The 15,115-nt window shown below is 41.4% G+C and overlaps 1 protein-coding gene across 1 annotated transcript; it reads left to right on the forward strand.

The window, feature by feature from the left end:
- The first annotated feature begins 3,384 nt into the window (after positions 1-3,384).
- Positions 3,385-14,524, forward strand: gucy2f (guanylate cyclase 2F, retinal). The gene is made up of 18 exons (XM_029255684.1): positions 3,385-4,129; positions 6,218-6,519; positions 7,101-7,455; positions 8,074-8,158; positions 8,455-8,551; positions 8,717-8,836; positions 8,961-9,041; positions 9,173-9,349; positions 9,589-9,745; positions 10,142-10,291; positions 10,498-10,646; positions 11,095-11,258; positions 11,692-11,884; positions 11,993-12,167; positions 12,442-12,540; positions 13,570-13,664; positions 13,754-13,839; positions 14,440-14,524. The coding sequence occupies exons 1-18, from the start codon at positions 3,385-3,387 to the stop codon at positions 14,522-14,524; spliced, it is 3,315 nt and encodes a 1,104-aa protein (XP_029111517.1).
- The last annotated feature ends 591 nt before the right edge of the window (positions 14,525-15,115 follow it).

Here is a 15,115-nt window from a genome sequence, read left to right on the forward strand (position 1 = left end):
TATTCCTGGTGTCAAGGTGTAATGTGTAAGAGGATCATCGGCTTAAAGGATATGGGTCAGCTGAGCTATACTATCAGGTAGGGGCCATTTTCTGCACGAATAGCCCTCCATTTTACTCAGGTATTTATTAAAGGTTCTCACGTCGGAAATGAATGGTGGTTGACTTGGAAGTAGAGACACAGATTAGATAGAGAATATGTTCAGTTGTTGATACAGCTGGCCGACATAAAAAGACAGACATAGTAGACGGATGTTTTATGAGACACCATAACTTTGTAAAACATTTTTTTTTTCAAATTCCAAGCACAGAGAAAAAAAAAAACTATATTTCCAAAAAAAATTAATTGCAGTGATGTCTACGTAATAACAAATTTTACTAATTAAACAATAACCTGCACTGGAATTTGCAGTTTACTGTGAAGTACCTTCTAATGTAGCAGATGCTTTTGAACCAGGCATTTTTTAACATTTCATAACCTAAGCACTACTTTAATTCATTTTAGATTACCAACATTTAAGGATGGGAATAAAAATTTGGAAGGCTTAAAGTTCATCTTCAGCCACTGTAAAAATAAATTGCTGTTTAAACAGATTGGTACTTACATCAGAGTCTTACATTGAATGTAATCAAGTCTCTATTGACTCTCCATCATCTTAATGCTTCCATGCTTTTGGGAAAGAGTCCAGTGATCCCAGAAGGAAGAGTATCACCGTTTAAATCAGTTTTTCACAGTTATATCAGTTTTTCATTGTAGTTTAACATATTTGCATGTAATAAGTAAGTGTGGTTTTACTCTTTTAGTTACACTGATTACGTTCTAGATTGCCTTTAGGAAATGCGCTCCTGTTGAGATTACAGTTGGGACCCTTAACCATTAACTTATTGATGGGGAAGTTAATGATAAAGATTCATACATCGCTCCGTCCAGTGTCAATGCAGGAGTAATTCCTTTTCTTTATTGTTTACTAAATGCACACAAATTAGAACAATGTCCTTTATAATGTTTAGCTATAACACGCAACTCTCGTCACAAAGAGTAAATCAATTTTCAAAAGTCAGCGATTGCTCTACTACATTGCCAAACAAAGAAGACTCTTTGGTAGCTGGTCCTACTGTTTATAATTTAGTTGTGACACTTCTCATCCTGTACAATATTAGACCTCTGTAAGAAACTGTTTTGTACATGTCTAAGATGTTTACCCATCGCTAAGGAAAACAGCTGAGACTTGCAAATGTTAGCAAACTCCAGGGATCATTGTTGGCAGAGCCTGGTAATTATTCCCACACCACTTAGAGGAAATTCAATTAAACCACGTGGTCCATCACAACATACTCCAATTAGAGGCTCTTGCTTAAATGAGCTAATGTGCCAAACGGTCTCCATGGCAAACTGTGTGCTCACACTGTGGTAAACCCGCCTTTACTTTAGTCCTCATCATATGTCCATATTTTTGGCCACGCCCGAACATGGTAAAAGAAGTGTTATACACACACACACACACACACATTTTCAGAACCGCTTGTCCCTTACGGGGTCACGGGGAACCGGAGCCTACCCGGCAACACAGGGCGTAAGGCCAGAGGGGGAAGGGGACACACCCAGGACGGGACGCCAGTCCGCCGCAAGGCACCCCAAGCGGGACTCGAACCCCAGACCCACCGGACAGCAGGACTGCGGTCCAACCCACTGCGCCACCGCACCCCCTCCAGAAGTGTTATATCCACTCACAAATAAAACTTTCCGAGACGTCTTACAGCAAGCCTTTGCGTCATTTTCCATTTAATTTTAGTTAATTATACTCTCAGAATTCAATAGATAACAAATTGTAGGTTTAACTTCATTGATTAAACATGTACTAAGTAAATCCGCTAGACGCGTTTATTCGTGCGTATGGCGCACTTTTCAAACACGTGCTCATCATTTTAGTATATGCTGCTTATCAAATTCGGATCACATATCTTTGTGATATATATTTTTGATTTCATTTTGATCGCATGTCACATTTTGCCGCTGAGCTGCTCTCTCTGAAAGTAAACTGAACACATAAGTCATTCAACCGCAGACTTTGTGTTTCGCGAAAGCAAACAGCGCTAAAGGGCAGCGTGTGAATTATGGACAACTTTTAAATTACATAACGAGAACACACAGTTGCGCGTATGTGCAAGTTTACGAGTATGTACAAGTGTATTATGTGTGCATCTATGCATATACACGTGTATTTTATTAATATTATTATATATAATAATAATTATTATGTACATTTTATATATAATATGTATTTTATATATACTATTATAAAATGACGCTTTTATTTTCACTATGTAATTTATACATTACTATTATTACGGGATGGCTTTAGAGATGCGCTCTTGGAAAGAGGCGCAAGTGAACGGGTTCAATCCTCTTAAAAGGCGCCTTTCTGCGAGTGGATTAGAGGAGCGGGTCACTTTGGAAGCGCTTGGTCTGGAAGGGTCTCTCCTCCCGGCCTCATCACACACCACTTTCTGCCTAACTCTTGGTTTTGTATGTAGCTTTTGTTCTTTTTTCAGATGCTCTTCTTCCACTGAAGTTTTCAACCCGACGCCCGACTTTCTCTCTCTCCTCTTCAAAGTGGAAAGGAAAGAAATGGGAAGTGGAACTACTGCAAGACTACTTCATCTAAACTGACGGAATCTATAAGGTTTATGAGCAAGGAATATAGATCTATTCGTGGAGCTGGGCTGGAGTCCAGGTGAACTCCTGAAGCTTCCTGGGGAAAGTGAGCAGCTCTCCAGAGTGCTGAAGTGGCAGGCAGGTCTCAGTGTGATGTTCATCTCTGAGGAAGGAGCAGAGAGATGATCCACTCCAGGACCTCCATGTGGAGCGCTGAAACTGAGCTAACCTTCAACTTCTCTTTGGGTTTCTACAGGTAAGGCGCTTGTCTCTGCATTAAGAAATACAGGGAAATACAGAGATCCTGAGAAATGGTTTGGTGAAGTCAGCAGAAAATGTGAACTTAGCGGAGGAAACATAACAAACACATTTGGATTGCCCTCTGGGTCTAAAAGAGCTGCATTACAGATCAAGAAAAAGATGGCAAGTTATATATTTTAATTAAAAAAAAAAACTTTTCATCTATGCTTTGTAATGTAGAACAAAGGATATGTACAACCTGTTGAGCTGTTGATTCAATATGCATCACTTCAGAAAACAGTATATACCCATTATAAAATATTAATCGAAATTTAATGCATTTTTTAGTTTATTTCACAAACAGATAACAGTGTTTAGATTTGTTGTGGCAAGGCAGTCTATGTGCACATCTAACTATTATCTTTATTCGTCTTTATTTACAAGACTTTGCAAGAAAGACAGAATTGGATGATCACATTCAAGAAGGACGATGCATTACACGTTTTACCCCTTTGGAGGCTTTCAGTGGGACTTCTACACCTATCCACTTCGCCCCATCATTAGAAGAAGGCACAGCCTAACTATGATTCCACTATGTAACTTTGTGGTATGGGTAATTCTAGTGGTGCTGACGTTTCCTTGTTGTATTCAGGGTCTCATCTTCAAAGTGGGAATCCTTGGGCCATGGAATTGCGACCCAGTCTTCTCAAAGGCCCTTCCTGGGCTAGCAGCTAAACTGGCTGTGAGCAGGATCAACGAGGACTTCAGCCTAGATCTGGGTTATAACCTTGACTTTATGATTCTCCAGGAGCCTTGTGAAACATCAAAAGCCCTGACCACATTCATCCAGTACGAGAATGTGGTACAGGCATTCATTGGTCCTGCCAATCCTGGTTATTGTGACGCAGCAACACTTTTGGGAAAAAACTGGAACAAGGCCATGTTCTCCTGGGCGTGCATCAATTATGAGCTTGACCGGACAGAGGTTTACCCTACATTTGCCAGGACTCTGCCCTCACCCACCCGGATTCTGTATGCCATGTTAAAGTATTTCAAGTGGGCACACATTGGGGTTGTTTCTTCCAATGAAGACATCTGGGTGGACACCGCCAACAAAGTTGCAAACTCCCTCAGGAGCTTGGGCCTTCCTGTTGGCATAGTGTCCTCTATGGGCGACAACTCCACAGAGATGGAAAGCACTCTAAGGAAAATTGAAGAAGCTGGAGCCATAAAAGGTGAATATATTTTTTAATAAGTTATTTCATTTTCATTAAATTTGCCAGATATGCAGAATTGTCTTCTATTTCCAGCATATACGTGTTTCAAACTGAAACATTTAGTAGACAGCCAGGTATAAAAATACATTCTAAATAAAAAATTTACATTACACTGACTCTCTGTGCTAGGAGTGTTCAAGCTGCAAATTTTGTAAAATATTTGCAGGTAAATTTTTTCAAAAATTTCTGTCTTTGCGGAGCCGAAGCAACCGGAACTCGACAATTAGTTGGCAGTAAAGCACAGAATAGGAACGGGAATGTGAGACTGCCTTAATTCAGCTTGTTTTCAGTGTTAACAGCTCATGTCTCAAGCTCCTTCATGTTGGTCATCAATAAAAACCAATGAAAATGGGGAGAAACATGTTTAAAGGATGAACTGATCAACAACTCACACCAAATTGGAAATTGTGGAATACATTTTTGTTTTCATTGATTTTAGTCTTAATATGAATGTAGCTCAAAGTTAATAAAACTGTTAACATTAAAAAAATCAGACAAAGTTTTATTTATTATAGTTACATACTGTAGATTTCCCACAGCATTTTTTGGTAAATTAATCTAGGAACATCTGTATTATTAAGCTTTAGTTGATTGTGAACGTAGAGAAAAAGAAAGAAGAAAGTGGCCAGAGGCCGATGAACAATGAACGTGATTAATTGGATATAACATATTTTTATATCCAAATATAATCGGTTTTAATGTTTATGTTTTTTGATGTTAAGGAAACATAATGAAAAGTGTGCAATAAACTGGCATTCAACGGTGTACTCTGCCTCAAACCCTAAACTTTTGGGGTAGGCTCTGGGCCACTGCAACCCTGAACTGGACAAGTGATTATTTATAATGGATGGGATGGAAGTGCTACAGAGTACTTTTTATTTATTATAGCTATACCTGAGGTTTTTATAGAACATAACCCAAAGACATTAGGAGGAATATATGTATTATGTGGCTTTTTTGATTATGACTTAGTGGTACGTTACAAACAAATTTTGTATTGACAGACTTCTGTTGACAAGCCAAGGGGTCATTGCATTTGAAATGTGGTTCAAGGATATCCAGCATAAGAAGGGAAGACAGCACACAGTGATAACTGAGCTACTTGGGATATAATAACATGTAACATTCCTTATTCTCTTTTTTTTAAATATCTGGGTGTGATAAATGCAGACATTTCCTAATGTCCCAGAATCTCATAAACCATCAATACCATGGGGCCCGGATCAAGTGGTTTGAGATACAAGCAGTTGAACAATTTGGTAACGTAACTAAAGTCATGGATCTACCTTAAAGGTTAAGATCATTCACAAAAGTTAAATCTTAATTACTTTTTCATAATGTATGGCTATTACTACAATTTAGAATTAAACAAGTTGACAGTGATATACAAGATATCAGTTATAAAAAGCATGCGCTACCAATGTATACATTCTGATTCTAACAATATTCAGACATAAATGTGTGATAATTGAATAGTAAGATTAGCTATTACACTTTTATTAAAAGCTCATTTTTGGCTAACTTGCTATTCCACTGTAGCAATTAATGTTATGGATCTTTCTTGGACCTTGAGTATGCAAACAACACTTTCCAAATGCAGGTCTTTAGTGCCTTCTTTTGGCCTCATCATGTAAAATTTTAGTTTTCTTATTGGCTGCACTGTAAATGGTGTTTTTAATTTACTCTGTTGTTACATTCATTTTAATAAGACAGTAAGTCACCAACTGACAGTTTACTGTGAAACCTACAGGACCGTAACCTGTGACTACTGGAACTGCCCACCCCCTGCTTTAGATCAGTGTTGTCCTTCCCACCACCACTATAGCTGTAGCTTTATTTCTCTGGGTTGAATGCAGACATGCACTTGAAAGATGTCAACATCATTTTCACATTCACCTTCATGAGGATATTATGTTACTTGATTGTAAATGCTTCCAAAAAGGTGTTACATTAAGCTGCAATAATATTTACGGTGAATAACGAAGAGCCAGACAAAAGGAAGTCAAACAGAGACTTTCAAATTTGTTGTCCTTTTGTGTTTTTCAGTTGTTATCATGTGCATGCACTCCATGCTGATGGGGGGTGAGCAGCAGGCCGCCTTCCTGGAGAAAGCCCACGAGATGGGGCTCACAAAGGGGAAGTACATCTTTGTGCCGTACGACACCCTGCTCTACAGCCTACCCTACGCCGACATCTCATATGCCGTTCTGCAGAACAACACCAAGCTGCAGCAGGCCTTCGATGCGGTGCTCACCGTCACTGTTGCATCTGAGCAGATGTCGTTCAACGAGGCCTTCAACATGGCTAGACGACTGGGAGAAATCACCATGTCGCACGACCCTCAGAACGTGAGTGTAGCTTTCCTGCCGTTAGCATCTTGTTTCATCTACTTCAACAAAGTCAGTGAAGACCTAGCTAGATCTTTACCTTGAATAAATGTGTCCACAAGATCCATGACTTCTCAGTGGCCAGATACACTGGTTACCTTTCAGGTTCCAGGTGAACTAAAAATATTTCAGATGATTGCTGAGTTGGAAATCTCTATGTTTATGAGCTCTGAAAAGGTAGTCAAGAGGGAACAAACACAGGCTATTTAGATTTCTTCATTTAGCTGAAGCTTTCCTCCAATGTGACATACAATGTTTACCTCCTTACAATTATTTACCTATTTACACAACTGGGTAACCTTACTGGACAACATCAGGGTAAGTATCTCATGCAAGGGTACTCCAAGTAGAGATGGGATTCAAACCCATCTGAATTTGGGTCAAAAGGCAACAGTTCTTACCACCACACTACCAGCTGCCCACATTTGTAACAAGTTCAGAGATGTATAGATTGTCCAGTCGCACCTTTCATAAAGCTATAGCAATGATATAGATAATAGGTTCTAGGTATTTTGTCAAAATCTGTGACATTTGCCTTTCAGGTTTCCCCATTGTTTGGAACCATCTACAATGCTATCTACCTGGTTGCCAAAGCCATGCATAATGCCAGGAGGGCTGGACAGTGGCTGTCTGGGTCCAACATTGCCTTCTTCACCAGAAATGTGACGTTCACAGGTTTCAACCAGAACATCCGTATAGACAGCCAAGGTGATGGTGTCACCAGCTACGTGATCCTGGACACAGATGGCCAGGGGTCTCAGCTGTACCATACCTACCTTGTGGACCTGGCTGCAGATGAGCTTGCCTTTGCTGGCCGGTCCATTCACTTTCCAGGGGGCTCTCCACCATCTGGTGACTCCAGCTGCTGGTTTAACCCTGAAGGGATCTGCACAGGAGGTAACACACCTTACATTTAGAGCTGAACAGTGGGTTCTCTCTTGTGACACTGATTCCTCTCACTATCAACATGGATATTTGTTCTTTAAACATCACTGGACTGCAGTCTCCTGCATGCCATGCTCTTTGAACAGACTAGCAAATTGCCAGCAGCTCTTACTCTCAGTTATTTCCACTAACTGGGAGAAAGAGATAACAAACATGACTGAAAATATGGATGTGACTATTAAAAAGGCGTTACACAGTCAAGAGAACAAGGTCATTGGTGACAGTAATCGCTAAGGGAGAGCAGAATGATGACGCAGTCCTAGGATCATCTCAATTATGCGAGGCCGTTTGATGCACAGGCTAAAGCTGTGGAAGCTGATTTACTGGCAGAGAAGTACACAACGCAGACTCTATAGTTTAAACATCTGCCAGAGTCTCGTTGCTCACCAAAAAAAATAAAACATTAATGTGTATATTATATCCATTGTTTCATGTCAATAGCCTGTCTCCTTCTCTGTGACAATTATTAAAGGCTGATCAAGATTTATACTTATGTTTCTATTATCATTATTTTGCACGCAAAACAAAACTTTTATGTCCTTTTTGTGTTTTCATTCCTTTCTTCCCAAGGAGTGGAGATCACCTATGTCATTGTGGTGTTTGTGACGATCTTCATTCTGGCTGTAGGCAGTATGGGTTTAACTTTGCTTATCAGGTATCACATCACCGTCACTGCATTTCCATAGAAATTCAGGAAGAAAAACAATATGTAGTTAAAGTTTTTCACAATATAGTAAATCCAAAGAGAATTTTAAATATAGATTTAAAAATACATTCAATTCAAACTCAGATTTAAAAAAAAAGGTAACTTTTTATGGCATTGAGAAAAGGTGTCTATAAGTCATCATATACAAAATAAATTTTAATTTATAGTTTAATGCATTATGCAATGTGGTGGAAACTTTACTTTTTTTAAGTTCTAACTAGACTGGGATGGTTTATGATTGATAGGAGGCGAATTCAGCAAATCCAGCTTGTGAAAGGGCCCAATCGGATCCTGCTAACATTAGATGACCTTACCTTCATCAACCCTCAGCTCAGTAAGAAGGTAAGTATCCTCCTGTGGCATAATCTCAGAAGAAATCATTGGGCACTGCTTGCGTTCACAGCTAAACACCGGATCTGCTAAGCATGAGGGTAAAATATATTTGGTCTTTAATAAAAATGGAATGTTTTTTCAGTGAATATCTGAAAATGTTTAATTTTATTTCAGAAAATAACCTTGGATGACCTGAGCGAATCAAAAAGCATAATGGAGGATAAGTCGATGGATCATTCTGTGAACAGTATAACAACAGCCACTCATGAAACCACCAATGTAGCTGTCTTTGAGGTCTGTGCATCCATCAGATAACTGAACCAATAGTAAACCAAATGTACAGTAAATTCTTCAACTATTTGATCTAATTTTTACTGTGCTGGGAGCTTAGAGACAAAGAGCAGCTTTGCATCCACAGGGTGATTGGGTTTGGTTGAAGAAGTTTGAGGATGGTCACTTCAAAGAGGTGAAGCCAAGCACAACAAAAATTTTTATGAAGGTAGGCTCCTATTGACTCACCGCACATAAGTGCCGTTCATATGGGTGAGGGAACACGGTGAATTAATTGCCATACCAGTCTCTTGCATCTTGATGTCAAACGATGTCTGCTTTTGGAACGGACTCTTTCAGATGAAGGATCTCCGCAATGAGAACGTGAACCCGTTCCTGGGGTTCTTTGTGGATGACAACATGTTTGCTGTAGTGACGGAACACTGCTCCCGTGGAAGCTTGCAGGACCTCCTTCGCAACGACGACGTCAAGCTTGACTGGATGTTCAAGTCATCTCTGCTGCTAGACCTCATCAAGGTTTGTTGCTCCTGTTTCTGTAGCTCCGTTTTGGTAGAGCAGTAGTGCAGAGCCCCAGCTCTGGTGCTTGGAAAAGTGTTTGCTGGAATGTTACGTCAGTTCTGTGGCAGGTAAAGTCATTCTTCATTTAGTGTAAACCATCTACTGTTGTTATATGATACTACTTACTTTAAATCAAACAGTTACTGTATGTAAATTGCAGCAAGTTGGATTACTAAATACAATTATCTGTCACTCAGGGCATAAAGTACCTGCACCATCGGGAGTTTGTCCATGGGCGCCTGAAGTCCCGTAACTGCGTGGTGGATGGACGCTTTGTCTTGAAGATCACTGACTATGGCTACAACGAGTTGCTTGAATCTCAGAAAGCCCCACGAGGACAATATGCACCTGAAGGTACAGCAATTATGAGACCCCCACCAGACCTAAAACTAGAGCCCTGAGTCTGATCTACCTGAATAGTGATTTGGGTTAGTGTGCAAATGCTTATTATTCCACCAGACCATTTATTAAAATTGGGAAGTTACATTAACATTTACATTTATTTATTTAGCAGATGCTTTTCTCCAAAGTGACTTCTACTGAACTCTATGTAGTGTTATCAGCCCACACACCTTATTCACCAAGGTGACTTACTCACCAAGGTTGTCGTAGTCGTAGTCGTGGTAAAGTCAACTCTCAATCAAGTTCTTTAAATTAAGCAGATTAAATAATAATGGTAATATTCACCAGAACAATAAGGGACAATGACAGCAAAAGGAGGTACAGTGCTGACAAGGGCTTGTCTTCCAGATCTGTTCTGGACAGCCCCGGAGCTGCTCCGGGACCTGGACAACTCCAGGAAGGGTACTTTCAAAGGGGATGTGTACGCCTTCGCTATCATTCTGCAGGAGGTGGTTGTCCGTGGACCTCCATACTGCATGCTGGGTCTGAGCCCTGAAGGTAGGCTCCAGCAAAACATCTATCAATCCAAAAGTTATTCCATCTTGAAGATTTCATTTCAGATATCTCTGCTGTAATGTAATATAATGTGTACCCCACTTACGAGCTCCATGACTAATAACAGTCTAAAAACCCACATTTTTTCTGCTTTATAGACATAATTTCTTATGTCCTCAGTGCCGTTGCTCCTCTTTCTCCTCCATCAGAAATCATCAGGAAGGTGAAGAAACCTCCACCCATGTGCAGACCCACCGTGGCCCCCGACCAGGCACCGCTGGAATGCATCCAGCTGATGAAGCAGTGTTGGAGCGAGCAGCCCGACCGCAGGCCCCCATTTGATGAGATCTTTGACCAGGTGAGCCTCTTCCCAGCTCATCACGGCGATATTCATGATTCTGCACATTTGCTGACTGGGATTTTATATTTACATATTTCCATTTCACTACCTACAATTATTTACCCACCTTTACTTATGGATGATTTTTACTGTATCAGTTCAGAGTGAGTACCTTGCTCAAGGATAGTACAGTAGGAGAAGGGATTCAAAATTGTGACCTCCAAGTCCAAAGGGGGGGCCAACTCTAACCACTGCACCACCTGCTGCCCTGTCCTGCTAAAGTAAGGGCATCCATCGAGGCTAAGAGCACAAAAACGTAAAAAGGCTGCATGCCCTAGTAATCCTGTTGTTGTATCCTTGAGAAAGGTAAATATCTACATAAAAATTGGTGAAAAGCTAAGGTAGTCACTTTACACGAAAACACCTGATAACTATAATAGAGGCACAAATAATCTGTGTGTTCCAGTTTAAGATCATCAACAAGGGTAAGAAGACCAACATCATTGACTCCATGTTGCGCATGCTGGAGCAGTATTCCAGCAATCTGGAGGACTTGATCCGAGAGAGGACTGAGGAGCTGGAGGTGGAGAAACAGAGAACAGAGAAGCTCCTGTCTGAGATGCTGCCGCCGTGAGTCAGCCAGAGTGATGCATAGTGCTAAAAGGAACACGGCGTTGCTGCCTGTTAAAGCACCACACTTCCCTCAATATGAGAAAACAGCTTCTCAGAAAGATTACTTATAGCCAGAAATTGCTTTCCATTTAAGATGTTTTTTATTGTATTTTTCTTTCTACAATTTTGAAGCCTCAATGCAGCATATATTAAACTAGATAAGAACTCATTTCTTAAGTGAGAGATAACCCTGTACAAATATTTCAGTTTACTTTAAACCACACTTCCTTTCCTACATCTACTTCAAGGTCACAGACAGCTGAGCTAAGGTTCTACATTTTTTAAATTTGATAATTTTTCTCTCGGTTTAATGAAAACACTTTGCTCTGCTACAGAAGCCCAGTTTTGTGATGTGGTCCACTGCCAGCGAACTATGGTTTTCTTATTGAAGGTCTGTCGCAGAGGCCCTGAAGACTGGTGGCACGGTGGAGCCCGAGTACTTTGATCAGGTCACCATTTACTTCAGCGATATTGTTGGCTTCACCACCATCTCCTCCCTCAGCGACCCCATCGAGGTGGTGGACCTCCTTAACGACCTCTACACACTGTTTGACGCTGTGCTGTGCAATCATGATGTCTACAAGGTGAGCTGCATCTTCTGGGGACCCTTGTAGCCGATTACGTTCTCGTCGCGTCTTCCAAGAAGGAAACAACTCAGCACTGCATGGGTGCTGTCAACTGTATGTCCTCAGGTGGAGACCATTGGTGATGCCTACATGGTGGCCTCTGGTCTACCGAAGAGAAACGGCAACAAGCACGCGGCGGAGATCGCCAACATGTCCCTGAACATCCTCAGCTCTGTGGGCACCTTCCAGATGCGCCACATGCCTGAAGTACCCATCAGGATACGCATTGGCATCCACTCAGGTGAGGAGAACATTGCATTTACAAACCATTGGGGGGTCATCTTGTGTTCTCATAGTAAACCAAGTCACAATGTTTCATTTTTGTCTGTGGGAAAGAGAACTGTTCCCCCATTCTCTCATTCTTTGGCTGTCCCTTGGATTCTCTGACGTAGACACCAGTACAGTTACCCAAGATAAATATTTTACTTGGTGAGAAGTACAACAGCAGAGTAGAGCAGAGGCTCTAGGTGAAGTCACGCCTGACAGGGGCGGTTTGCGGTGCTGGCGTTTTGCAGGGCCATGTGTTGCTGGCGTGGTGGGTCTGACCATGCCTCGTTACTGCCTTTTCGGAGATACTGTCAACACCGCCTCCCGTATGGAATCCACCGGACTGCGTGAGTACTACTGAAGCGTGGGAAAGTGAAGCACTACTGTATCGCTATTCATGTTTAATACAGCTAGTCCTTGACTTATGGCATATGTGACTTAAGACCACCTGAACTTACGACCACCTTATTATTATTATTATTATTATTATTATTATTATAGTTGTTGTTTTGTTGCTGTTTTTGACTCAGTGTCCTTCAGCAACAGTGCATTTACAGAACCGTTATATTTACAGAATTTCTGGTTTCTGGTTTAGAATCAGAATCAGAATCAGAACGAGCTTTATTGCCAAGTATGTTCACACATACAAGGAATTTGTCTTGGTGACAGAAACTTCCACAGCACAGACAGAATGACAGTGACAGGATGCAGATGATAAGATAGAATATGTGGATAAAGGATAAAAAATATATATCCATTCAAATGATCTTTTTTGGGGGGTGCGGTGGCGCAGTGGGTTGGACCGCAGTCTTGCTCTCCGGTGGGTCTGGGGTTCGAGTCCCGCTTGGGGTGCCTTGTGACGGACTGGCGTCCCGTCCTGGGTGTGTCCCCTTCCCCCTCTGGCCTTACGCCCTGTGTTGCCGGGTAGGCTCCGGTTCCCCATGACCCCGTATGGGACAAGCGGTTCTGAAAGTGTGTGTGTGTGTGTGTGTGTGTGTGTGTGTGTGTGTGAGAGAGAGATCTTTTTTTAAAATGACTAGCAAGCCAGAACATCAGTATTCTGGTGGTGCAGAGAAGAAAAAAGCAAATGAAAACAGATTTAGAGATGACTTAAAATAATAATGCAATGTGAAATTATAATACTGTATCATAGCTCAATATTATTAGTCTGTTTAACAACAAGAATAAAAAAGAACAAGAGTTAAAAGTATACTGTCAATGTTTGCTACACTGATGCTAACTTATTTGTCTTTACTCTAAAATGTGATGTAATATTTTGCTGGAAAAAAATAAAACAGAATCTTTTCCCTTTGAAGTCACTGATTTGCATGTACTTGTACAGTCGTTTGATTCCATGCTGTATTATACCCTGTTAGCTTACAGAATCCATGTGAACATAAGCACAGTGAACATCTTACGTTCTCTGAACGAAGGCTACAAGATTGAACTCAGGGGCAAAACAGAGCTGAAGGTATAACGTCCATGTTTTCTCTGCAGCGTCATTCTCTTCCTAGTGAAATTTTGAGCTGAAATGGAACACAACCTTTTGCTTCTCTCCAGGGCAAAGGCATTGAGGAGACATACTGGCTTGTGGGAAAATCCAACTTCTTTCAGCCTCTGCCGAAACCTCCGGAAATAAAACCAGGGTAAGAGCTCAAAGAACCGACTACGCAGATGACGCAGTGTCATTATTTCAAACATAAAAAATGGTGTCAATTTATTTAAATGCAAAATTGCATAGTGTCTGGAGTCGATCTGAGCTGGTCCTGCAGAACTGTTTCGAGTAGAAGGGTCCGAATGAGACGGAGCAGCCTAGAGCGCTGCTGGAGAAGTAATACCATGGTCTTCGTGGAAAGGAAAAGGGGACCCTAATGTTGCCTGTGCGTTCTGTCTGCAGGGATAGCAATCATGGCCTATCTCCTGAGGACATAGCTAAGTACTTGAGAAAAAAACTGGAAAAAAGGGCGTGACCCCATGTCCAGGACAAGGGGTAATGTCAAGGAGGTAGAGCTCTGAGTGTTGTATTGTGCTGTGTCCCAGTGGATGCGATGTGGGGAATAGTTTCTATTGATGTTGTGCTGTGTGTTGCATGTGGTGATGGTGCTGGTTTTGAAAAATGTGTTGAGTGACGTCTCTCCCATCGGTGTCGCAGCGTCGTCACCCCTGGGAACTGTGTAGCTGGGGTGGATTCCCAGGTTGGGCACCAACCACCGTTGGAGCGTATCTGATTTTCATGCTTCTTCCAGGGACAACTGGCAGGAAATGGTGACAGAGGAGATCAAGTCGATATTCCGCAAGGCCAAACGGCAGGTGGACAAGCCCAAGATCTGAAGCTGGGGAAGACTATGAAGGAGGAGAATGAAGGGGGGAACGACAGAGGCTGGAAGGCTATCGGATGACATGTAGAGTGTAAACAGTAGACCTGTCACGAGTCCCTCCTCCGCTGCATCTTACCTGGAGCACTTTAATAGGATTGATCATCATCTGTGTAATCTCACTGAAGCTGGACCAGCAGGAAGGTAGTGGCAGTCACTCTAAACATGGTTCATCCTATTGGAGATGGGGGGGAAGGGTTTCTTGGCTGTTTTGTACTGAGACTGACTGGCTGGAAATCCTTGGAGTTGCCCTGTTTGCTTCATTTGGCCACCGTGTGGCTCTTCAATAGAGAGAAGGTCAAAAACACTGATCTAAAAAAACACAGACGTGCACATTTGTAACAACCTTGTTTATCATCACTATTATCAACACAATTCTGTTTAATGGAAGTTGTTTTCTAATAGGAGACTAGGTGTGTAAACCTTTATTGTAATACTGGGTTCTATTTTCAAATTCAGTACTGTGTCATTCATATTTATTAGGGGATTTTCTACATCCTGTACGTATCTAGTCTCTGAAAACAATGTAATTAAACCTCAGAAGATC

Source organism: Scleropages formosus, chromosome 10 (genome assembly GCF_900964775.1).
Source record: "Scleropages formosus chromosome 10, fSclFor1.1, whole genome shotgun sequence".
Lineage (NCBI taxonomy): Eukaryota > Metazoa > Chordata > Actinopteri > Osteoglossiformes > Osteoglossidae > Scleropages > Scleropages formosus.